Source organism: Alosa sapidissima, chromosome 19 (genome assembly GCF_018492685.1).
Source record: "Alosa sapidissima isolate fAloSap1 chromosome 19, fAloSap1.pri, whole genome shotgun sequence".
Taxonomy (NCBI): Eukaryota; Metazoa; Chordata; class Actinopteri; order Clupeiformes; family Clupeidae; genus Alosa; species Alosa sapidissima.
Genome location: NC_055975.1, coordinates 19,941,701 through 19,968,108, shown reverse-complemented (window position 1 = coordinate 19,968,108; position 26,408 = coordinate 19,941,701). Strand labels below are relative to the sequence as shown.

General features: G+C 40.3%; 4 protein-coding genes across 4 annotated transcripts; all 4 read left to right on the top strand.

Moving 5' to 3' along the window:
* Window positions 1–90: 90 nt before the first annotated feature.
* Window positions 91–3,557, top strand: cfl2 (cofilin 2 (muscle)). The gene is made up of 4 exons (XM_042073450.1): window positions 91–249; window positions 1,511–1,818; window positions 1,953–2,029; window positions 2,448–3,557. The coding sequence occupies exons 1-4, from the start codon at window positions 247–249 to the stop codon at window positions 2,558–2,560; spliced, it is 501 nt and encodes a 166-aa protein (XP_041929384.1). The 5' UTR covers window positions 91–246; the 3' UTR covers window positions 2,561–3,557.
* A 644-nt stretch (window positions 3,558–4,201) lies between these two features.
* Window positions 4,202–18,583, top strand: snx6 (sorting nexin 6). The gene is made up of 15 exons (XM_042073171.1): window positions 4,202–4,372; window positions 8,586–8,807; window positions 8,946–8,996; window positions 9,882–9,986; window positions 10,498–10,608; window positions 12,357–12,478; window positions 12,580–12,703; window positions 12,906–13,001; window positions 13,340–13,445; window positions 14,300–14,375; window positions 14,465–14,504; window positions 16,806–16,892; window positions 17,110–17,269; window positions 17,386–17,471; window positions 17,599–18,583. Exons 1-15 carry the CDS (start codon window positions 4,202–4,204, stop codon window positions 17,650–17,652), a joined length of 1,611 nt encoding a protein of 536 aa, XP_041929105.1. The 3' UTR covers window positions 17,653–18,583.
* Window positions 18,584–19,028: 445 nt separating this feature from the next.
* Window positions 19,029–22,421, top strand: LOC121693776 (e2f-associated phosphoprotein). Its single transcript, XM_042073449.1, has 6 exons — window positions 19,029–19,219; window positions 19,502–19,686; window positions 19,843–19,959; window positions 20,751–20,865; window positions 20,966–21,085; window positions 21,709–22,421. The coding sequence occupies exons 1-6, from the start codon at window positions 19,149–19,151 to the stop codon at window positions 22,013–22,015; spliced, it is 915 nt and encodes a 304-aa protein (XP_041929383.1). The 5' UTR covers window positions 19,029–19,148; the 3' UTR covers window positions 22,016–22,421.
* Window positions 22,422–22,722: 301 nt separating this feature from the next.
* On the top strand, window positions 22,723–25,590 carry sptssa (serine palmitoyltransferase, small subunit A). Its single transcript, XM_042073451.1, has 2 exons — window positions 22,723–23,047; window positions 24,987–25,590. The coding sequence occupies exons 1-2, from the start codon at window positions 22,945–22,947 to the stop codon at window positions 25,085–25,087; spliced, it is 204 nt and encodes a 67-aa protein (XP_041929385.1). The 5' UTR covers window positions 22,723–22,944; the 3' UTR covers window positions 25,088–25,590.
* Window positions 25,591–26,408: the final 818 nt, after the last annotated feature.

Below are 26,408 nucleotides of genomic sequence, written 5' to 3'. Positions count from 1 at the left end.
GTCGGCGCACATGATTAACCCCTTGTCACTGTCAGGCATTCGATTCGTCCAGTACCGTACCAATCCCTGTCCTGATCCCGCCCGTCGTTCCGCCGCTGCAGCAGTCCCAACTCGCGTATTCCTTGCCTCACCCCCTTCTCTAGCTCCCTCACCCACGATCGGTCGCCCACATTCCCAGATACCATAGTCCCTTGGAAAATTTTCCACATTTATTTTCAAGCACCGCCGAACCAACAGTAGGACAACATGGTAAGCACAAGAATACTGCGGATTTGATTGCTGTTTAATTCTAACTTGTGAGTTAATTTACCGTTAGCCAGCCACAGATAACTAACTTATTCCAGTCCGCACCGTACCGTAAGTAACTGTTTGAACGTTATATCTGTAATTATAGTTTTGGAAAGTTTTAGCAGATTTTAACATTTAGAAAAAGTTTTTGATTTGAAATTAATAGTGTTCTAATGTTACTTCTGTGGTTGGCTAATAAAACCAGTTCCAGTTCGGGGATTGCCACAGGGCCTACGGCCCGAGGCGGCCATTTTAACCTAATTTTAGCCGCTTGTGCCTTGCGGTATCGTTAATTGCCTTTAAGATACACTTGAACAAGTTAGTTAAGTTGACGTCAAGTTTACCAATTTAGTTTTATAGTAGATGATATGGTTTCTATCGGCTAGTAGGTTGTATCCTCTAGTCGTATGCGAAACACCGACTTTGCGAAATTGGAATACTGCTGTTTCAGTGTCCTCACTTGCTAGCTTCATTTCTTATGGATTTAGTCAGCAGTATTAAGCCGTACCGTTACAGTTAGCATGCAAGCTCGCTGACAGCAGTGGGATAGTTAGCAAGCTAGCTGGAGTTAATAACTTGCTAGCAAACCTCACTAGCTTTAGCATACAGGGCTGTCTTTCGAGTTTCCTTTACGTAACATTGACTGTGTAGACTTTTATTTCACAACTTTTAGCTCGCCTTTTAAGTTTGTTATTAGGGAGTAATTACATTACGAGCCCGTGTTCATATAACTTTATCTATAACTTAGATTTGTTTAGCCGGGTTGACAGACTTCTATGCAAGACAGCCGCAGTACGGTGCTACCTCTCAGGCGAAGTCAGTGTAACTTTAGTCACAGGTCATCTGGCCAGTGTTGGTAGCTAGCGTGGTTATGTCCAGCACGCAAATGAATCCGTCGTTAGTGGTGCTAGGTGTGCTTACAGTGCTATCCGTTCCACGGGTGCTGTCTCATGCTCCGTGTACTGATGCCGGTGGTGTCGACTCAAATGTACCCAGTCAAAGCATTTTCCTGACTCATAGGTGCCACTTACTGACTCAGAGGTGGCACTTCAGCCAGATCAATTTATTGATCATTGAGACACAGGGAGGGAATCATGAGTCGACTCGGAGACCATAATTCAAGTTTTATGGTTTGATTCTGTTGCTACTGATCTGGCTGGTATTGATCCTTGTGACATGCTTGACCATTCCCTTTTTGTTTTTTAACCCATCACTATTGTAGGCCTCAGGTGTCACAGTGAATGATGAAGTCATCAAGGTCTTCAATGACATGAAAGTGCGTAAGTCTTCATCCTCTGATGAGGTAAAGAAGCGCAAGAAGGCTGTCCTTTTCTGTCTCAGTGACGACAAGAAGAAAATCATTGTGGAGGAGGGCAAGCAGATTCTGGTGGGTGACATTGGGGAGACCGTGGAGGACCCTTATGCTTGCTTTGTCAAGCTCCTACCTCTGAATGATTGCAGATATGGCTTATACGATGCCACCTATGAGACGAAAGAGTCTAAGAAGGAGGACCTCGTATTTATTTTTTGGTATGTAGCTTCACTCCGTGTTTCATTTGGCTTTTGCTCACATTTGTGTATAGGTTGTTGCTTGGTGATGGTCTGGGTTGCCAGTACTGGAAAATGCACATTGACTGATCTACTGTTTTGTCGTCCCATTACAGGGCACCAGAAGGGGCACCTCTCAAGAGCAAAATGATATATGCTAGTTCTAAAGATGCCATCAAAAAGAAGTTTACAGGTGAGTTCAAGTTCACATACAGTTAATGACTATTGTTCAGATGGGACAGTGGTCGTACAGATTTGTTACCCCTTTTTAGTCCTATATTTTCATTATAGTAGTGGTCTGTTCCCTTTCATTCTGGATGTATTTCTCCCCATACACTGTAAATGCCACTATCAGTCCTAATATTAGGTCCACATTTAGAAGGGGTGAACAGTAATAAGGATTGATGTTGTACAGAGATTAAGATGCAATAATGCAGAATAAAAGGCTGTCAATGATGGGGTGGGAGGACATAAACATAAAGTTCTGTCTTCTGCAAGGATTTGTGTTGTAACAATGTTACATGTTTCTTGTTCAATTTGGCTCTCAGAGTATAGGTCATCTTGATTCTTTCTCAGTTAAAATCTTTGCTTACACAATTCTTTCTTCTCAGGTATCAAGCACGAATGGCAAGTCAATGGTTTAGATGACATTCAGGACCGTTCAACTCTGGCAGAAAAGCTGGGAGGCAACGTGGTTGTATCGCTTGAAGGGAGACCATTGTAAAAGGAAAAAAAGACATGTGCCATCTGGATTCCGCGCGCTTTCATCTTAGCAGCTGTGTCTATATCATTTGATCCTGAAGGAGTAGCATTAGATTAACTTTTTTTTGTTTGTTTTGTTTTCTTTATTTTTGTTTTGTTTTTCCACAATGAAGGAGATCTCATTAACATGTGCAAAAAAAAGAAAAAAAGAATGAAGGTCCTACTACTTAATAACCAGCTGATATTATCAATTCCTGGTAGGAGATTTTTTTTTTTCCTTCCATAAAACCTTCATGGGATGTTCGCACATTGTGTGTTTTGCCAAACCAAAAGCAAGATGAGGCACTACCAGAAACTAATAACGCTCCCTACACTAAGACATGAAAAATCACAGACGGCACTTTTGGCATCTTTTTTTTTGTTGTTGCCATGGCTGCGGTGTCGTTTCGAAGCTTAAGACATAACTGACAATGCTATCTGTTTATGCCTTGACAATTACTCACTCCCCAGGTGCTCGCTGCTATCCAGAGCACTTTGCACTCTTGAGTTTGAAATGTATTTATATATTGATGGCTCTACCTAATTGGGCTTTATTTTGACATGGCAAAACACGTTTTACACTATGCAGAAAAAGAAAACGCACTTTTTTTGTATACACTGCAAGTTTAGGTAGGAAGTTTCAAAGAGAGAATGACAATTTGAATATCTTGTTTGTCATCCGGACTGAAGTTTTAAGAACCACAGTTTTCCATTCCTGTTATGCATATGGACAAGGACAGATGGGTATATGACAGTTCCGTTTGCAGCCTTACTTTCATTGGAATGTACAGTACACCGCTGAATACCGAGGAGACGGGGGTGCTGCTCACAGTTTTTATAAACACTGAAAAGAGAACACATACACACACTATCTGTAAAGATGGCAGTATCTGCATTTGCAGCCTTAAGTGGAACATTGTTTTTGAGATCGAGGAAGTTCGCCACTTCGCAATAAAATACTTTGTGGCAGACAACACTAAGATGGTCTCTGAGGGCTTGTTTGCATGGTTCCTCTGCTTTTGCTCAAGACATTTTTTTTCCCAGGTGCATGCAAAAAGTAGTCTGCTTTTTCTGTTGTTGGCCATACTGAGGAGCCAAACAAGTTCATTGAATTTTCCCATTTAGCAACAAGGTGTCTTCTATTTAATTTAAATCTTTGAGAATCCCTTTTATCTCAAACCTGAGCTATTCTTGAAAGTTACAGATTAAACCCACCAGACAGGGAAATGAGAAGTGACTGAATGAAAAATGTCATTTTTGAGAGGCAACACAACTGACTGAAGCAAATCACAATTCTCAATGATTCCATTTATCATGTTACTATTAGTTCAATAAGAAAAAATCTTAATGCATGTCAGTGTTTGACATTTGAAATCATATAAAAAAACATATTTTTACAAACTGCTTAAAATTCAGTATGCACATGCTGTATAGTCTTCTCCTCAACTGCCTTCTCTGTGCTGAAGGAACTCTTATAACTAACCAGCAAGTTAGGCCACCCACAAGACAACTGTACTTTGACACGTTCTAGAACTACACTAGGACTGTTGGCTTCTTGAATCATTATTGATTGCCCGTATAGGAACAGGACGGTGGCTTTTTCGTGGTCTTTAAAAAAGTTTCAATGGGCTGCGGTTGTCGGCGAGCCGCGAGAGCCGTGTGTGTTCCAGAGGAGCTGGGCAGGGGGCCAGAGGGGCCTGCTCCTGCCGTCGCTGCTGCCTCTGCTGTCTCTCCTGCTGCTGCTTCTCCCTTTGGAGAATTTGATCTGCCGGCAGCGAGCAGCAATCCTCTGCTGGTCAGAGCTATTTATGGCCAGCGTGCTTTTGTGTCTTGTCATCGCTGTCCACAAATGGCAAAACTGGACATGACTCCAAAGGAGCAGTGAAAGGAGGCCTCCGCCAAGCAGCCCATGCGCAGCCGCAGAGGACGCAAGCAGTGAATGTTTTTTAAACACATGGAAGCGTACACTGCGCTCACTCTCAAAGGACGGCACACGCCCACAGACAAGCAAGAAGGCGAGGGAGAAGAGGGCAGGAGCTTCTGTCTAGACAGCACAAGGTTTTTAGAACCTAAGACTGGTGATTCAAGAATGATGCTATTGATCTGCTCATCAGTGTTTAAGAATGGAGGTTTATGATCTGATTTAAAAAAAAACATTAGAAGTAGAAAGATTGAGCCTGAATTTGTCTTATACCCTGTGAATCCTAAAGCCCAGCTCATCGCTCATTGGTGTCAATGCTGTCTATGCACTGTCTATTCATTCAAGGTGCCCTGTCCAGAGCTCTGTCACTTCCCCCAGAACCAGGGAAGAGCAAACAGCTGGCGAAAGGTGCAATGTATCCAGCTCATTCAGGACTTTATCAGTATTGTTGTCGGAACAAACCTTGACACTTCAGTGAAGTTTTCAATGCAGACTCAGATTGTTTATTTTTTTATCCAGGGTATTTATCATTTGCTTTCTGTACATGTGAACTTGGACTACCTTGATGCCACTGGAGTTAATGATGTCCAGATCACCAGTTGAAAGCATTTAACACAGACAAGAAACTGTCATTAGCCTACTTTAAATGTAATAAACATGCTTCTGCCAAAAGAAAACTAAAGCTTGGATTTAGTCAATATGTTCTTAGAGATAGAGATTAAATGAATGTTCATGTAGAATACACATTCACAATACAAAGAGGTCCTCTCAAGCCATGGATACTCCGAGCATGTCTACTGTATTCAGTGATCATATTTTGTGATTATTCATTAAACAGCCCGTTTTCTGTGAAAGGCTAATTATCAGATTATCTATGTGAAGTAAACCCATTAATAACAGACCGATTTTATTTGAAGTGTTCTGTTTATTCATGGAAAACAATATAGAACAACGTGATGCAACCTTGGACTTGGTCAAAACATATTTCACAATTTAGTTCTTAGTCACATGTCAACATAATGACACACCTCAATAGAGCTTCAGTCACTAGGTGTCTTTCAATCTCTTCTCCCCAAGCACAGGATCAGCTGTGGAAAACAGCTAGCACTGTTTACGTTTTAAAAGCCCATGAGCTCTGTTTAGAAATACATTACATGCCGTGTGCCTATCTAAGCCTGCAATCAACAAGACAAACTGCCATCTACAAGTCTCTATACCTCGAAAACATCACACGGTTCTGCTGTGACACGCTGGTAAACCCAACCCCAGTAGAGACATGGGTCCGTGTCTTTGGAAACATCTAGACCTATTAGACTGGCTAGTTCTGCTCAAGGAAAATGAACAGAGGACTGCAGCTAAAAGCCATTTTGATTGTTTATGGGAGTTGTGACAGGAAATACTTTGGGATATTTATTCCGCTTTTCACAAACTCTTGAGGGCAAAAATAACATTGTAGGCCTGTTCCAAAATGCAATATATGTGAAGCAGGAAAGGCAAAGGAATTAACAACTGAAAAATTACTTAAGTCTCAGGAAACAGAATTGATGTGCACTGCATTCAAAAGGACCTAACTTTCTGGAAACCACACCAACCTTGTTGTCTCAAACAATTATAGACTATTAATGTGACACTCTTCACTCTGTTTTATACTCACATTGTTTGTGTCTTTTAATTCCATAATTCAAGGAGTTATTGCCATATTGCCAATAAACAAGTTCAAATACATCATGTCTATTCAACATGACATGTGAAAGGACAGGATTTGCATGTTTACAAATAAAAGAATACATAATGCATAAATCATTCAATATTTTACAACTGAAGTTTCTTTAAGGTAACTTTTAACAGAACCGTTTTAATGACAAGACGTTAATAACATTGTTATTCATACATTGAACTGGGACAATTTGACAGCTGATGATGCTCCAAGTTTCAACTTTATAAAACAGTAATGCATTGTCCATAAGATTAAAGCAGATTAATTCACTAAGCTTGTGTGGTGTAATAATGATTGAATTATTGAATATTAATCATGAACAGGATGCTAGTGATAATGGACAATGACCCCCACTACACAGCACATTCAATAAACAGAGGAGCATGTTCAGTGGCAGACTTCTATCACTGTCATGTTCAAAAGACAGGTTGAGGAGGTCCTCAGAGCCATCCATCTTTTCAGTGCCACACAAAAGGGGAGGGAAGAAATGGACATTTCAGAATGAGCCTGTCTCTTTCAGCCCCTACATAACACTTTGTCAGCTGTCCACCTGACTGTTTTACAAGCTGTATTAGCCCTCTACACTCTGGTCATAATGTATACATCTTTTTAACTTATTCCCTGTTTTATATTGTTCTTAAAGTATATAATTGTTCTTGTTTTTAAGCTATTCTAATATGTTTACATTCTTGTCTTTCCATTTATATTTAATAATAAGCACATTTATTCCACTGTTCAATCCCTGCACTGTTCACTTTTGCACTACCACCATTGCACACTCTACCAGCACCTTAACATGGTCAATGCATCAAATGGTCAGTCCATAGACCTGTGTAATCAATTTACATGCCCCTTTAAAGTCGTACATTTCTGTAAGCATTTTTTATGTATGTGAGAGATAGCTTATGTGTGTATGTGTTTGTTGTGTTATGGTTGTATAAGCTACTGGATGCCTAAAATTTCCCTCAAGTAGGCTATCTATCTATCTATCTATCTATCTATCTATCTAGTATCTATCTATCAATCTAATCGTTGCTCAGTTCGCCTAGGTTCATATGATTTTTTATAAATTCCAGTCGGAGGTCTAGGAGGCTAGGCGACCTTAAATGGCCTGTGTATAGGCTTCCGTTGAGGCCAAAGAAATGCCTCATGAATGGCAGTAAAATTACAATAGACTTACCTCATGGATACATTGTTTCAATATGTCTGTGAAGTTGAGCATGGACATTTTTTTAGGTTTGTCTGCCATCTTGTGGTAAAAAAATGGCATAACAGTCACTCGCTTCATTAGAGACTTCTGAGAGATTGTGTTCATATTTTACTCTTTAATGAAGAAATGACACGCTGCCTCTGAATTATGAAACTGAAAAATAGATTTTTCTCCTTTTAAAAACAATTGTGGGTTTCTAGTCTGGTCTGGTCTTAAGATCACATTTTCAGCCTCTTTCCAACGTTTAAAAGTCACAAAAAACTTAAATGCATGTTTATGGGCATGCATTAATATTTATAACTTATATTCATATACTTTTATTTATTATTTTTGATTTCTCCTCCATCTACCCATGTCCTTGATTGCCTAGCCTTTATGCTCCCCCCCCCCCCCCCCCCCCACACTCCACCCCCATCCCCAACACACACACAAAAAACACACCCACTTACATCATCACTGTCATCACCTCACATACATACAGCACACTGCTTAGCTTGCTAGTCTACATGCTGCACACTGCCCCCCCCCCCCTCCCTACATACACAGCACATTGTCTTCAGGATCTTCTCCAACACACATCCTCTACATACAGTACTTACAGCACACTGCCCCCACCTACCCACACACACACTACACACACACACACACACACACACAGTCACTGCTCTACTCCCCTCCCGCCCACACACACATCTTCACTGTCATCACTCACATACATCATACATACAGTACTCTGCTTGCAATAGTAAGTCCCTTCACCATACTTGCAGTACACGCCCCCCCCCATAAATGCACAAATATCCTGACACCAGACATCATTTCACTGCATTTCTTACATGCATGTGACAATAAACTTCCTTGTATCCTTGTATCATAGGCCTATTATTTATCTATGTGCTGTCAAAGATACAAGGGGACGTACATCAAAGACAGCCTACACTGGGCGAAAAAAAGGACGATCAGTCTGGGGGAAAAGGTCAAAAAACATCCAATGAGCTTCAAGACACAATGTAACTGCGAAGCTCAGCAGATATGTTAGATATATTCACTAGGACTAGGCTATTTTGTTTCAGGAACTTGATGTAGGCTACATCAGTAAACTAATACTGACAGCCAGCCTGGCCGTTAGTCAACACTAAACCTCGGAGACAGAGAGCTAGATATCATGTATACAAACAATAAACCTAGATCTGTATTCCAATAGGCTAACAGCTGTTATAACACTACTTTATTACAGGTTAGGCCTGGTTACCTTGACTCGGCTTGCATGCTACCTACAGTCCAGTGTTTTTACCAGACATCGAAAGCTCCTCCTTCAAATCCTGCTGCCGCACGTCACACGACTTCATCAGATTCGTACTCCACCCGTAGCAGCCATGATGGTAGGTTTATCCACAATTACTGCATGCCCTGGTTTAGATTTTTAACGTGCAAAAGGTTTCTGTCGAGTTGCGAAGACGCCTGTCATGTTGATGATGATCAGGTGATCAATACTGTGCATTTTGACTTTATGTTCGCAGCAAGAAGGGCTGGACGACGGTCCCGATTTCCTCTCTGAAGAGGAGAGGGGTGTAAGTTTTTTCTTTAATTCCTCACTTTTCCGTTATATTAAACTCATTCCTCTTTTTAAGTATCGTGTTGTGAAACCAGTTGTCAAATACAATCTATAATTTGTTAATGTGCAACGTTGCCTGGGTGTGTGTGATCGCTGTTGTAACTCACGATAGCTAGCTAGCTTTCCTGGCTCAGTGTTGCTTACAGTGTCAGTTGACTTCCTACTGTGGCTAGTGCTATCTGCTAGCGGGATTCTGCACGGAATTCCAACATGTAACTTGGCTAGCTAGCTAATCATCACATTATAAACCAGTTGAATGAAAAGGACCAAATGTATAACAGCAGTGATTGTTTTGACATCTTAATAAGAGAGAAGAAAGGTCACACGTGCCTTGTTTGGTGTAAAATCATGTTAATAAAGTTTACGCTGTTGCTAACTATAATACGCTAGCGAGACAAAAACAGTTTCTAGCTTAGGGCGCACAATGGCGAATCACTGCTTCAGTTCAGCATCACAGATATTCTAAAGATTGAATTGGTAATGTTTTAGAATTTTGTTTAGAGTATCGGTTCTTGATTTGTTAATGGGAGTTTGTCGTATTCTTAAAACTGACACGACAAATCAAGGTAACGTTAGTGTGCCCTTCGCAATGGTGCGTCGTAATCAAACACCAAGGGATATTCTCTGCTGTTTTGGCAGAGAAACGCTCAGGTACAAGATAATCAGCTGTTGTTAAGACAGGTGCAATTTTGCTTGACATTAGTGATGTGTTTATTACACCAGCGTACCAGCCTAGAGCAGGCCTGCTTCAGAAACGCACGGTCACTTTATCAAAGAAGAAAAATCATGATAAGGGTTTCTTACATTACTTACTCTTGTTGCTTATTTGCTTCCATTTTAGCCAAGGGCAGTCAACGTGGATCTCCAAACTGATGCAACTTTACAAGTGGATATTTCCGATGCACTTAGTGAGCGTGATAAGGTCAAGTTCACAGTTCATACAAAGGTATGATTGTGACCTTTCCTTGTACACTATAGGTCTGTCTTCTTGAATTGGTTTACAAGGAGTGTGTTTTCTCTTATGTGATGGCTTTTGACAAAGAGTGTAGTGGTATAATATGTGATTAACTTGACGTTATCATTTGCAGTTGAAGATCACCATGCATGTTCCTTTTTTATTTTGTTGTCATCTTCTAGCTGATTGCATAGATCCAAAATGGCTCATTACTGAGAGCTATTAGCAGCTTTAAACCACCATTTAATAATTAATGACAGCTCTCACTTACTTTTGTCAATGGGTCTTATAGGATTGCCTCTGTCTGACACTGAAATGCTTAAGTACTTATAATGGGACACAAGCAATTTTAGAACACCCATCCTTAACCTACTCGTAGTGGTGTGTGTGTGTATGTGTAGGAAATAAACCGAGATCCATGCCTCAATGTTCTACCGAGACTTTATACAATATAAGTCAATATGATTTGGAGTTAATATTTGATCTACTTCTCCTTTCCCAGACCACTCTCCCCAACTTCAAACAGAATGAGTTTTCTGTTGTACGCCAGCACGAAGAGTTCATCTGGCTTCACGACTCCTTTGTGGAGAATGAGGAATATGCGGGTTACATTGTGAGTTTGCTTACCTATCTTGAATTTCCCCTGGGGATCAATAAAGTATCTCTATCTATCTATCTATCTATCTATCTATCTATCTATCTATCTACCTCTTCCAAGGTCACACGGTCTCCTTATACAGGTAGATGGAGCACTGTGGTTGTAACAGGATTGAGACTTCAATGCAGTTTTTTTGCCATTTGTAAGGATTATAAGGTTCAGTTGGTTGGCTTATGGCCTCCTTACACCCAACAACTTTGACAAGATTTGGAAAGATTTGAGTCTTTTGAGTAAAGCTTGAATGGAGGGGCATTAGTTAAAAGACTACAATCTTTCAAGAATCTTTCCCAAATCTTGTCAAAGTTGTTTGGTGTAAGGTGGCCATTACTTGTAAGAGCAAGGTGCTGTTCAGACTTGATTGTAATTGGCTAATTGTAATGATGTCAATATTAAGTGTAGCTGCTCTAGATCTCAAATCATATCTAAGGTAATGTTCTAACAGGTCCAAACAGGTCAAAGTGACACTGCCAGTAGTGGTTGTAAAGGGTTAAAGTAGGAGGTGTCTTGTTAAGTGAACATCCTCACCAGTTGTCAGCAATTTTGCCTGTAATGCAATTTCCTGATTACGGTACCCAGGAAAATGCTTTAAGTCTGACATGGGTTTCAATAGAAGCTGCTGAATGCTTTATGCTTATGGGAAAGTGTCTGTCAAGATGTCACCCAAGTCAGAGAAATGCAAGCTATCATTGTCAGATTCACACAAGCTGCCCTGCCTTTAGGAATTTATGCAAAGGTAGATGACCCAACTTATCAGTGGGCAGGGAATGATATTGAAACGGTGATGATTTCTAATGCGATGATGTTGTAAGTGTATCAGCACTAGATAGTATGTGAGCAGTTTCTGCATCCTGCTTCCTTCCTACTTTGAAACAGCAGTCTTTCTTGCCAGTCATGTTCACCATTTTCCTCTGCAGTCTCTTTGTATTGGCTTTCAAATGAAAACATTGCAGGGGGAGAAGCATTCTGCTTTTGATTAAAGAGGTCTCTGTAAGGACTCTTAGGGATGCCACAATGTATTTTGGACAATATCTTCTCTGGCTGAAGTCCAGCCATTTTATAATTGTTTTTTATAGCTGAGACTGGGAGAGAGACACAGCAACATTAGGATGATGGGGCCCCTCCTCATTTAGAATTTCAAACTAGGCACAGACAACTCAACCGCTCCCATTTTGATGTTGACTAGCAGGAGACACACACACACACACACACACACACACACACACACAGTTGTACATCAAATATTCCCCTGCATTACTGTGAGATTTATCACGTCCCATTTGGGGTGTGTTTTAAGCCAGCCTGAGCAGGCAGCACTTGCAGTACATTTCCGTGATTTGTTTTGGAAATGGCATAGATGTAGCACAGTGTGAATTTGCATCCACCCCAGACAGCTAGTGGTCATCTAAAGAATGGATATGGAACTGGAGCTGTGGCGCAAGTGGTAGCATCCCATACAATATTGGTAGCATCCCATACAATATTGGTAGCATCCCAGTGCCCACGAGAACCCAGGTTCAATGTCTGGCCTGTGGTCATTTTCTTGATTCCTCTCCCCATCTTTTCTGCCACTCATTTCCTGTCTACTCTGGCCACTGTCCGATGAATAAAGGCCAGAAAAGCCCAAAAATAAACCTTTTAAAGGGCATGGAATAACTCAAATCTCTGTGAAGTACGCTTCTCAACCCTTAATGTGTCACCGTCAGATTCCGCCAGCTCCACCACGACCAGACTTCGACGCCTCCCGCGAAAAGCTTCAGAAGCTGGGCGAAGGGGAGGGCTCCATGACAAAGGAGGAATTTACCAAAATGAAGCAGGAGCTTGAGGCGTGAGTTGTTTGTTTGTTTGTTTTCCATATTTTGAGTTTGTTAACGTTCGGTTTATTGCCGCTGTAGTTGCGCTGCAGTGACAGTCACTTCTCTTTCTCAGTGAATACCTGGCCATTTTCAAGAAGACAGTGGCTATGCACGAGGTGTTTCTGTGTCGGGTGGCTGCTCATCCTGTCCTGCGCAAAGACATGAATTTTCATGTGTTTTTAGAGTATAACCAAGATGTAAGTGAAATCTCACTTTTTTTATGGTCTTAATATTTCCACAATGTTTGTATAGAGGTAGACGTCTCACTTGAAGGTACCACACTTTTTACCACAAAGGAAAACCCATTGAATTTGAGTGTCAAATATGTAATAACATGACATTTGATACCTATCGACTTTGATCTTGTATGTGATCTCTTTCTCTCTCTGCCTCTCCCAGCTGAGTGTACGAGGCAAGAACAAGAAGGAGAAGCTGGAGGACTTCTTCAAGAATGTGGTGAAGTCAGCAGACGGCGTGTTGGTGGCCGGAGTGAAGGTGAGTGAGCAGAGGTTGGGGTGGAGCTGGCGCCTCTGTGCGAGGTCCACCACCACCATGTGACCATCATGTGACTCACTGTGGCTGGTAAGCGGTGGAGGAACAAGAGTTCAGTGGACGAGTGCTGGGGAGAAGTGGGGGTGGGGAGAGTGGAGGGAAGGGCAACAGGGTTAACAGGAGGTGAACTATTTTTTTTATATATAAAAGTACTTTGTTTTATGTCAGCAATCAGTAACAAAAATGTTCATATGTCAATAAAAAGACTTGTTATACACCTGTGTATATGAAGTGGTGCCTTTTTTTTTGTTTTGGTTGAAAACATCCACTTTATCTTGCAGGACGTAGATGACTTCTTCGAGCACGAGAAGACATTCCTTATAGAATACCATAACCGGGTTAAAGACGCCTCAGTGAAATCAGATAGAATGATCAGATCTCACAAAAGTAAGTCTCCTCTCTCCAACGACTCATTGGCAGGCTATGGGTAAGCAAACGGATGCTCATACTCCAATTCAAGTCATTTTGCATTGGTCTCAGTTGGGGGAATTACCATTGAAATGTCTCGTAACATTGGGTCTCATTGGCTTGATCAGGAACCAATCAGGCCTCTTCCCGGCAGAAACGTATCATGTTTTACTGCTGACCGAAGCAAGTGTACTTTTAGTGTCTGCCACTGTGCACTGTATTTTATGTCTGCTCTTTTCTTCACGTTAATTTGCTGACTGCTGTGGAAATGGGTGAGTTAAATTTTGTTTTTGCCAGTCCCATTATCTGAGAAGGCGTTGCCTGGTCATGTCTGAGGCATTGTTGAAGGCTGGCTGCTTGTTTGAATGTAGTGAAAGTGATGGTTGACTGTCCAGTTGTTTAATGCTATGAAATTCATGTGACTTGTTGAACCACCGCCTCAAGCAGGGCCCTATCATTTTTTACAAGATCCTGCTGTTACAGCAAACTCACAGCATAATGTCCAAGCTTCAAGCCCTCTGTATAGTCAACTGTCATTTCTGTGTATACCATGGTCTTGTCCAAGAAAAGTCTTGTTTATTAGATTCCCACAACAATAAAACATGATACCTGCCTCTAAAACAAAAATTGGGATGCATTGACCCAAAAGGTCCTGCTGATGGGTGAAGTAAAATGAACAGGATCTGTACACTGACTGAGTTGGCTGGATGAGTCAAGCAGGTGCATCTGTGCATGTAGTATGGCTGGCTTGGATGCGAGATGTATGTATGTTTTGTTTATGTTAATGTAGTGTCTGTTCCGAGGCATTTGATCACAGCTCTGGATCCTTTCAGGCGCCGCAGACGACATCAACAGAATTGCCTCCACAATGTACAGCATTGGGACCCAGGATTCAACAGACATGTGCAAGTGCGTTCATCGTGCAAAAATCTTGAGTGTTCTTGCATTTTAAGCTTCTGTTATTGAAACGGTATTTTTATTTGTTGTTTGACTTGTAGATTCTTCCTGAAGGTGTCGGAGCTCTTTGAGAAAACACGGGTAAACCATTTCATATTCCTACTGTTACAAATCATCGCCAGTCGCTCCTGAACTTTTTATGGCAGACACCCCTTTGATAACAAGAAGAAACCCCTACACACCTCATTGCAAAAATTGAAACAATCATATAGCCTATTACCTGTTTCTACTGATAGTTAAAATGATGCCCATCAGCTGTTGCATAACTTGTCTTTAAACATTATTTCTACATTTGAAAAAAAAAAACAACTACAGGCTACCTACAAGGTTAAACATTTTCAGTTTATTCTCATTAGCCAATCAAACTACTGTATTTTAATATTAAAATTATTATTTACTTTTTAATATTTTGTTTTATTTTAGGCATTATTAAACGTTGGTCAAAGCTGACTGGTTTAAATACTGTTGTATAATTGGCTGTATTCATTCCACTCTTAATATGTTTATGTTAGGCACGTGTCTGTTGTATTAAAGGAAAATTCCGGTGTGATATTGACCTAAAGTGTATTGAAACATGATACCGAGTGTGAACGCATGTCTCATAGCCCATCTCGGCTTGTCCCCTGCACTCCAAAATCTGGCGCTAGTTAGCCGATGCTACCAACAGCTTTTTCAATAGTGGTGCTTCGGCATCGGGCTAGCCATGCAAATAAATCACTGTTTTACACCCATTTACGAGGCTCAATGTATCTCCACACTTCATTGGTAGACTTCCGAGGGCCCTGACATTTAAAACGAGACATTGAGAACTTTGAAAAAGCACTGGTAGTTTACTTACCTGTCTGTATAAATCGTCTTGTATCTTCACGAAGTTTAGCGTTTGCAGCCATCTTGAATTTAGTCACGATAAGTCGAGCAACGAGTAAGAATGAACAGCTATGATAAGGGATCAGATTCCAAAAATAATTCAGTGGAAATGCATGGATTCCAGTTGCTGCTACTGGAAGAAACTGGAATCCATGCATGTCTCGTTTTAAATGTCAGGGCCCTCGGAAGTCTACCAGTGAAGTGTGGAGATACATTGAGCCTCGTAAATGGGTGTAAAACAATGATTTATTTGCATGGCTAGCCCGATGCCGAAGCACCACTATTGAAAAAGCTGTTGGTAGCATCGGCTAACTAGCGCCAGATTTTGGAGTGCAGGGGACAAGCCGAGATGGGCTAGGAGACATACGTTCACACTCGGTATCATGTTTCAATACACTTTAGGTCAATATCACACTGGAATTCTCCTTTAATTAGGGGGGCTATGCCTTTGCTAAAGGTCCAGAACAAGTACAAAGTATGCTATAAATTCATTACCAAATAGGTTAAGTTAGTTACAGTCTGCTCTAATTTGACCTTTAGTTGGTTAGTTAGAGGGGATGCATCCCCTCTATTGAAATCCGGAGACTTCTTATTATTTTTCTTTTTACCTTTTTGTGCGCGCTGTTCAGCCCAAACCGCTTAACGTACAAATTTGGTTCAAACACCGTTCCGTAGATCTTCCAAGGCTTTACCGTCCTATCCGTTTTTCAAAAAGTTTATACTTTTTGAGATATTTGTAATTAAAAGTGTATTTTTCCCCCATAGACTTGAATGGGGGCTGTGATGTCATAATAGAGCCAGCTGCGCTCGTTAAGTAGTTCTCAGAGCAGTTCCCAGGCTAATCAGAACACTGGCACAGGTGTCACCTGTGAGGAATTCAACTGTCTCAGCCTCTAAGCATACAATCTAGCTCTACTTGAACTACACATCCTGTTAAAGTGTTTCCTGTGTGTCAAAATAAAAGTCCCATCCATATCTCATGCATTCAGCATTATATCTCCAGAACGGCTTGACGTACTTGCTTCAAATTTGGTACGAAATATGGACTCAAAGATGAAGTGAGTTGAAGTTGGAAGTTGAAGGTCAAATGTCAAGGTCAAAAACACCTTGAGTATGATATCTCAATGCCATGTCACACAAGATTCAAATTTGGTTACTCCAAAAGCACCTTTGCAGGTATCACAATTACCCTACCAACCAGCTAGCAGCAAGCTCAACAGCCCCACCAACACCCTAACCAGCAGACTGCATCCCCTCGGAAGACAGACTGATTCCTCGGAATTGCATTTCTAGTTTATGATTCTTTTTTTCTTTTTTGCCCTCAACCTGTGCCTTGTCCAATACCTATCTAGGAATATTTGAAGCTTAGTCATTCCATTACTGTTTAGTGAGTTAGTGGTTGTTACAGTAAAATGTTTTGATGACCACATTGAAAGAACTGTCAGCTGAATAAGAGTAAGTCATCACTTTGCCCTTATAATGCACCCTTTAATTCCCATTCCCCTCCATGTGCAGAAAATTGAGGCACGTGTAGCAGCTGATGAGGACCTGAAACTTGCTGACCTGTTGAAGTACTACCTCAGGGAGTCACAAGCTGCAAAGGTAAAATGTCTTATATTTTCTTTATTTAAATTAAAGATTTCATTTAGATAATCATTTCAAGTTAGCGCCTGGGGCAAACATGGCCCTTCTATCTCATTTGTAATGCAACATTTAGAGTGGAACACAGATGTGTTTGAGGACACTGTTGAGTAACTCCATACACTGTCAGGTGGTTAAATGACGAGATACATATGCTGTATTTCTTCTTTCCTTTCAGGACCTTTTGTATAGACGGGGGAGGGCGCTTGTTGATTACGAAAACGCAAACAAAGCTCTCGACAAAGCAAGGGCTAAGAACAAAGATGTTCTTCAAGCAGAAACCTCCCAGCAGTTGTGCTGTCAGAAATTTGAGAAAATTTCCGAGTCAGCCAAACAAGGTGCAATTTTGCTTCTGTAAATAAAAATGTAACACTTCCAAGCACCACTGACTTCTATATTCTTTGATTAGCATTGTATGGAAGCTTATGCAAAATATATTTTCTTCAAAATTCAGAATTGATAGATTTCAAGACAAGACGAGTAGCAGCCTTCCGGAAGAATTTGGTGGAGCTGGCAGAGCTGGAGCTCAAACACGCCAAGGTAAACATCACAGATATCTCCTGCAACACACTGAATTGATTTTACTCCCTATGAGCCATTTCAGTGATGCCGTTTTTTTCTCTCTCCCATGTCTTTGTCTTTGTCTTGTATTTCTTTCCCTTCCCAGGGTAATCTTCAACTGTTGCAAAGCTGTCTCGGGGTCCTAAAAGGAGATACTTAAAGACTGAACTGATGGTTGATGGTGCAGGCATCCTCCCCACTTGTTGGCTTCTTTTTCCCTCCAGAAGATGAGGGGAAGAGAGAGAAAGAGAGAGAGAGCATATCTTATAAGGGAGGGCACTTCTTCCCTGAAGGATGTCTTGTTAGTCACCACTACCAGAGACACCATAATCCCTCCACTTATTCCCCTATTCAAAGTGCGGAGGCCCTTGGTGAGAAGTCTCCACTTGCCCACACAGCACAAGAACCTATCAAGGAAGGAAAAAAAAAAAGTCTAATCACGTCTGTTTTTAAAGTTGTTATAAAATGTAATTTCTTCATGGGGTTGGCTCTGTCAATGTCACCTTCATTCTTTTTTTTTTTTTTTTTTTGGTGTTTTTTTTGGGGGGTGGGGGGGGGGGTGTAATTTTTTTGTCCATTTTTTTTCCATTTTTTTTATGTTTGCTTAGTGTAATCATCAAAGCAGTTAGTTTTGGTAATCCTCTCTGTGATGCTGCTCATGTACCTTGTAAGAAAGAACGAAAGAAAAAAAGAAAAAAGTTGAGCTGATTGTTACTATTATTAAAAGTGTATTGTCACTAAAAAGCCTTGTATATGTTGTATTAGTTTTCACTGTACGGTTCATGATCATCATAATCACACTAATAGTTTTGATACATTTAAGTAAATTTTCATATAAAGTGTATCTCTTCTGTTTATTTTCATTCCATAGCAGTAATGCATTATTATGTTTGCCTTAAATTGTAGATTTAACCATATCAGATATTGTTTTTAAAAATCATAAATGGATAAATTTGTTCTGTTGTCCCCCGATATTTTTAAAAGTGCACTGTATATGAATGTTTTTTTCACACTATGTGACCAAAGCTTCCATTAATTGAAATGGAGGAATGCTGATATACAAACAGTAACAATAAAGAAATAACCAACAATTGATAGTGTTTACTTCAGAATGCCCAGGTATACCTCTTTTGCCTCTTAGGTATATTTGCCTCATAGGCTTATATTTGGGATTTCTCTACCTACATAAAAGCAGCAAACGATGAGATTACGGAATGACCATGGATAATAGTAGACGGTATGGTAAGAGGACACATGTTTGATACATTTTGCAGCTGGTGTAGAAGTCATTCATTCACGACCACATTTTAGAATGATAATTTTCTGCTGTGCATGTGACGTGTAACAAAATAATAACAGTGAGTATAAATTAATTGTGGTAAATACATGACCGTTGAGTCATTCATTATTAAGATAAACATACCAATTTAATACTTTGGAGTCTTCCAAATGTTTCATTTTGCTTTTTACAACGACTTTTATCAGAGCCCGTTTTAGACATTCTCTGCTTTTATTTTGTCACACTGGGTAACCCGGAAACGATTATTTACATCGTGCTTTGGAGTTCAACTTCAGAAGTATGGTAGATGGTTCTTGTTTTATTTATTTATTTAGATTGATTGCACGACTTAGGTCAAACGTTGCTTGCCTGACAAAATGAATCGAAAGGAGGACTATGACTCTTACGAAATTGAGGAGCCAAGCGACGAGGAGAGAGCTAGTAGCAGGTATGGGGCACTTGTTTTGATTTCGAGCTCACCAGCTAGCTGGCTAGCTAGCTAGTTACTGGTTGAGTAAGTTAGACTGTATTAACAATTTAATTCATTGTGGTTGATGGTATACTGCAACGAGCAAAAATACATTATCAGTAGTAACGTTATTCGTTTGATAAGGTTAAAGAGCACTTTAAACTAAAACGACGCCCTGGTGTCAGTAGAGCTTATCATTAGCCCACCATATGAGTTAAGCATGGAGTTCGTCTCAAGCAATGATGTGTCTTGTCTCTCCAGCTCTGAAGATGAACTTGACATTCTCCTCAATGGAACTCCAGAACAGAAGAAGAAGCTCCTTCGAGAATATCTTACAGGAGAGAGCGAGTCTTCCAGTTGTGACGAATTTGAGAAAGAGATGGAAGCAGAGCTCACTACTACCATGAACTCTATCGAAGGCAACTGGGCAGCTCCTCTTGGACAAGGTTGACACATTCTCATACACAGAGAATTTCGAGAATTTTTCTCATGAGCTAAAGTAAATATTACCTCGTGGAAATAAGCCCTAAGCCAACCAAGAGTGCCTTTATTCAGATGTAGACTGCCTTCAATAGTTACTAACCAGTGATTATGCTGTGCAGCTGGTGTGTCCACAGGAACAAGTGGAGGCTCCGATCCATCTGGCACACAGCCACAACAGGTGTATGATAGCATCTACTTTGACTCTGACTCTGATTCAGATCAGGAGGGAAAAGCAGGTATGTGTATTCAGTTAATGTCATTTGTTAGGTCATTTACAACATGACTGCTTGGACATTCCAGGAAAGTAGCCTTTCTACCCCACAACTAATCTGGGTACCCAGAAGCTCGCATCATGCTGAACGAACTTCTGGGCCAAAACTTTCACAACAGGAAAACAGCTACTTTCAGAGACGCCCACTGATCTCACTTCCGTTGTGTTCATGGGGACAGTAGGCACGGCTGAAGTGCCTTTGAGCAAGGCACCTAACCCCTCACTGCTCCCCAAGCGCCGCTGTTGAAGCAGGCAGCTCACTGCGCCGGGATTAGTGTGCTTCACCTCACTGTGTACACTGTGTACTGTGTGTGTTTCACTAATTCACGGATTGGGATAAATGAAGAGACCAAATTTCCCTCAGGGGATCAAAATAATATATATACTTATACTTATACTTAACTGTGTTTAGAGCCGATTTTTGAAGAAATTGATGTTCGTAACAACATTTGCTTTAAACCTCAGAAGTTATGTCTCATTTGCAAAGGCAAAGGCTAGCCAGAGATGGCTACAAAGGCAAACTAAACGCCATCGTTTTGGTTGTTAGTCTGCTGTCGGTGGTATTTTCATGAAACACCAAGTACATGTGCATACTCACAAGGTCTGCCACCTCTCCGCGATTGGCTATTGAAAAAAGCTTTGTTCGAAATCAGAGACATTCCCCCCACCCTATTTTCCCCTGAATCCAAGCGTATTCCTCTACACTACCCCACAACTATTTTGTGGTACTAGTAAGTGTGTGTTGACTGTCCCCAGGAAGCTCCAAGTCTCAGAGAAAGAAACAGCATGTCATCCCTACAAATGACGAGCTATTGTACGATCCAGATGAAGATGACCGTGATCAAGCTTGGGCAGATGCCAAGAGGAGAAGGTCAGCCTACATAAACATGAAACTATCACACATGCGTAAGATGCACACCTATAGTCACACAAACTTAACATGAATGCAATGATTTACACCCTCCCAACAGGTACAGCCGATGCCAAGCAACCGTGGGAAGGAACAGGATGCGGTCGCAGGCTCTCCCCTCCAGTGATGCTGTACTGAACTGCCCCTCATGCATGACCACACTATGTCTGGACTGTCAGAGGTGAGAGGATAAGTGAAAGATGACAGATCTTTAAGCAGAATTGAACTTTTTACTTACTTTATATTAGATTTATTAATTTAACAGACGCTTCTATCCAAAGTGACTTACATATGTAAATTATATTACAACCCCCACTTCCAAAAAAGTTGGGACGATGTGCAAATAAATACAGAATGGGATAATCTGCAAACCTCGTAAACTCATTTAGCTGCAAAAGAGAGCTAGACAACTTGAAAATGACAAATATGAATTTCATGGAAAATATAAGCACATTTTTAATTTAATACCAGCAACAAGTCTAAAGAAATTGATATTGAACTTACTGTTTGTTAATGTACTTGAAGCAGTTTGGGTTGCATTATTTTATTTATGTTTTGTGTCTAGACATACTTGATACTTGGATGGAATATTCTAGAATAGAATATTCCATCCATATCCATTCATATTCTATACCTGGATGGAATATTCTATTAGTGATCGGAACACTGATACTAAAAACAATTATATGATAACTTGGTGTTATTGAATCAATTAAATATTTGTAATTTTACTTTTATATCATATTATATCAATGTGGTGTTTAAAATCAGCCCGTGAAAAATGCCCTCTTATTCTGACCACAGACATGAAAAATACAGGACACAGTACAGAGCAATGTTTGTAATGAACTGTGATGTCAACAAAGAGGAGATTCTGAGGTACAAAGCACCACAGAAGAAGCAGAAACAAACCAGGAAGAAACGTAAACATGATCAGACAGATACAGAGCCTGAGGCTGCCCAGCCAGGAACCACAGACAGTCGTTTGGGAGGGATGGATGAGGACGAGATCTACCACCCAGTGTTGTGTACAGAGTGTTCCACCGAGGTGGCTGTGTACGACAAGGATGAGGTTTACCATTTCTTCAACATACTGGCTAGCCACAGTTGAGCGCTTCTATTTGGAACACTTCTTCATGAGTCATTGACTTGCTGAGGTCTGGTCATGTAATTCATACCCTTGCAATCAAATCACAACACTGGTTTGAACAACTGTGTCAACGAAAGACTGTTTTGTGAAAATGGTAATGGAAAGCAGTACATGGACCAGTCACAACTCATAGTAACTGATTTTCACAGGCTGACACCATAACAGTCTGTTAAGACTACCTCTAATAGAGGTGAGTTGCAAAACATTTAGTTTGTTAAAAGTTTTTTTTGTTTTGTTGCTGGACTGTTTTTTTTTTTTTTTTCTTTTGGGCAATATTAGAGGTTTAGTTATTCTAATGATTTTTAAAACATTGTCTGCAGTGTACTGTACATTTTTATGTGATATAAAATTGAATCCCTGAATTGAATCCCAGAGATCATGTTGACTTTGTATTTAGTTTTGATTCCCATATTTTCATATACCAGCAACATGTGCACTAAATCATTTGGTTTATTAACCCTACACTTTTATTTCTATGAATTGCAGTACTGATATTATAACAAGAGGTGGAAAAGTCCAGCTGATTCTAATGAGCAGTTCTCTTCAGCCAGGTGGATCAGCTAATGGTGAAATCACCTGTGTTAAGTGCACAGGTAGAACCAATGCATGGTTGGACTTACTTTCTGAAGCTGGACTCTTCCACCTCTGATTATAATATTGTGATGGGACCCTATTATTTTAAGCATTTTCTACATTCTACCTTTACATTATCTACCTTTGAGCCACCTGAACTGCGAGGACATGACCCGTGTCCTGCCACACCCCTGAGGCGAGCCGGCATTGGCTGGCGCTAGGCGTATCGTCATTGTTACCAGGAACTAGTCCGGAAGAAGCTGCTGAGGAGGAGCCGAGCACAGCACGAAAGGCTAGCTTCTACCTCGGGCAAAATCATGGCGCTTGGGGATGCCTGGAAACAGATTTCTTGGTTTTATTACCAGTATTTACTCGTCACAGCGTTGTATATGCTGGAGCCCTGGGAGAGGACAATCTTCAGTATCCTTTAAAACCTTAAACCGGTATTTCTGTATTCCAGGATTGTTAAGCAATGACTGTAACGCTACTCATACTTGCTAATTTGCTAGCTTGTTAGACTTCCAAGAATAGTTAGCCAAACAATTAAGATGGTTTGTTCAGTGAAAGGCTTACCAGTATATTTATTCTATAACGTTACCCACATTGAAAAACTAAAGATACCCGAATAATGCTGTGAATATTGATCGCTTCTAAACGTGTACACGTAAGCTATCTGGCTATGTTGGGTATCCGACTTCTAGTAAGTCTAACTTAGCGCTAGATTCACCACGATAAACAACTATCGCTGACACATGATTTCTTGAGAAAGGGTACCTAATAAATCTGAATTGCGTCTGCTGCTCGATCATTTAATACTGACTGAAGAATATAATAGAGTAGCATAAACACATTCGTGAACCTTAGTTCACTGTTGCCACCAAATTACGTTATTAGCCTACTAGCTTATCAGCAAAGGTATAATAGCTATCCTCATAGGCTACTGCATATTTACCTGATATTTACATAGAAGCCAGCTCTTTAAATCATGCGAGAGCAAAGCTCACGGCTTTACTCCGGCCCCTTCAGTCTGTGGGAGGAGAAACAAATCCGGCGAGGTTAACCAGCTGAGTTCCTTTTAAATGACTTTGTTAACCGTCGTTAGAGCTCATCATAGAAATGGCTCAATAATGGGCCCAACAAACGTCATTTTAGTTTCGTGTTACATCACCCTGCCCCAAAAGAATCACCTGTTCCTGCCGTCATCTGTTCATGTAATTTTAATGGCCTACATACTTGTCAACACTCCCGTTTTCCCGGGTTCTCCCGTATTTCAAGGTCATCTTCCTTGAATTTCCCCTGGGGATCAATAAAGTATCTATCTATCTATCTATCTATCTATCTATCTATCTAATCTCCCCAGCACCCTCCCGTTTTGTTATTCCTCCCGGAAAACTCCCGTAATTTGCACGGCCATCAAACTTCATTTTAAAATCAATGATCCATTCATTTTTTCTATTAGTCTGACATCTCCCATGTTGCTAGATTGTGTATGTATTGTGTACACCCTACACAATACATACACGATCACTTAGTTTCAATTTCAACCGTTTTGTCATAGGCTAAAACCTGGCAACCCAAATAAGGAAGCGGGTGCCGACTGCGCAGCCCGAGTCTCGTCGTAAGCAAGCGGGCTAGTTAAATGGCCTACTCCAGAACTAGCTGTTGTCAAATTGTTGGGAATTGAATTGATTAACACATCACATAAACTGTTATTGAGTGTGGTTGATGCACTGAACTTGTGTCCTCGGAACCAAATCAGACATCAAGCAGTTTTGGAAGTAGGCTGCAGGCAGGCAGCTGGTGGATAGCCTACTACATAACTGGCATGCGTAAGGTAATGGTAAGGTAAAAGCAACGACCGAAATGTGTGTGAAATGTAGGAAACGTATTACATATGCAAACACAGATCCGGTATAAACACTGCCCCCCCTCCCCGAAAAAAATCTCCCGTTTTTGGAAAGCTAAATGTTGACAGGTATGATGGCCTATACAGATCACACCATGATCGCCTAGTCTGACGCGGTCAATCGTGAAAGACCATCGTGGGAGACAAAAACATCGTGTAACCTGCATAGGCCATTAAAGGTAAAATGTTTATTCAGGTGTCAAACCTGTTTGTGTGAAGGACAAGCGCTTGCTAGGCTGCTACTTACTAATACATATATAGTTATTGGTTGGTGAGACATGTTTACGTATCTGAAAACAATTTACCTACACAATTCTTTTATTCCAACTTACTGGAAGGCCTTTTCTTTGTTTCTCAAATAAGTGCACAGACAGTCCTCACTTCTACCTAGGACAAACAACAGTGGCATGTGCTTTATTCTGTGGCACTGTGTTGTCCTTAACAATGTCTCAGATTCGCTCTTGATCTCTGTAGCAGGAATGGCAGTATACACAGGGTATGTGTTCATGCCCCAACACATCATGGCCATTCTGCACTACTTTGAAGTGATTTAGTGATGTCTGTTCTGTGCCTTTGTGGATGTGCTTGCTGTCATTGTCTTGCGGCTACAAAAGAGGAGTGGTTCTGAGGACTATGTCATAAACACTGGACCTGTGATGATTGGGAGCATGGTCATTTTGGGTGGCCGGGAGGAAGAAGGTGGAACAAGCACAGCCTTGTGGCCGACCATCCAGTCCTGCTTAAATTGTGGTCTTGCTGCAATTCACCTTCCCTGTACCTGTGACTTTAACTGCACAAATGTCTTTAAATCTTTTTTTTTTTCATGGAGTATAAGATTTTTATTTTGGCAGCGATATGTTAAGATGGCAGATATTTTTTCCTGATATATATGTGTATATACAATTGTATACATATTGTAAAGTTTTATAGTGACTGAAAAGAAAATGTTTTCTTTTTTCATCCTTGATGCTATCAGTCAAATAACCATGTTTTAATGTCACTATTGATTTTATTTGTTTTGTTTGTTTAATGCCCACTCTCTGTACACCCAAATATATATATATATATATATATATATATATATATATATATATATATATATATATATATATATATATATATATATATATATAAAATGTAAACAAAATATGTGTCTATTTCAAACTGGACTGTTAAAACTCTCTCAGGTATATTGTGTAAAATGTTGACCTATTGTTCATTTAAAATACCTAGTTATGAGGGGCATTGTCCAACACCGTTCAGGTTGATGCCATGACCAGAAGTTGGATATGGAGACGCTACCAGGTATCTCTCTTTCCTTAGAAATATTTATTGTTTGTCACAAATACTTGGTTGCACTACAGCAAAGACCCCTTCTGACGATGCATTCCAGAGAAGAACTTTTTTTTTGTTTAACAGTGGTCTTTTTTTTCTTTCTTTTTTTTTATTATTATTTTTTTTTACAATAAACACTGTATACAGTCGTACATATATACCTCCATGCCTCCTTTATACTTGCTTATACACTGCCATCTGTAGGCTACTGGCATTTGGCTGGGAGGGGGTAGGGAAAGGTATTATGATACACTATGATGGCATTGGATCTAAACTGAACCAACAGCTGGATATTTGTAATCTCTGAGATGAGGATGTGCTCATGTACAGGACTGCCCTGGAATTTGCTCCAGGAAAAAAAAAATAGTTTCCTAGGGCAACGTCATTTAAATTGGTCCTTATCTGAAGGGATTGCCTTTACATAAATGTTTCTAGTATTCTTTTGATTATCTCTTTGGCTACTTTTATTTTAAGACATTTTCTGCAGTTGGTTTGAAGACATTGTTAGTGACATAAGCATCATGTCGACATTTTGATTAA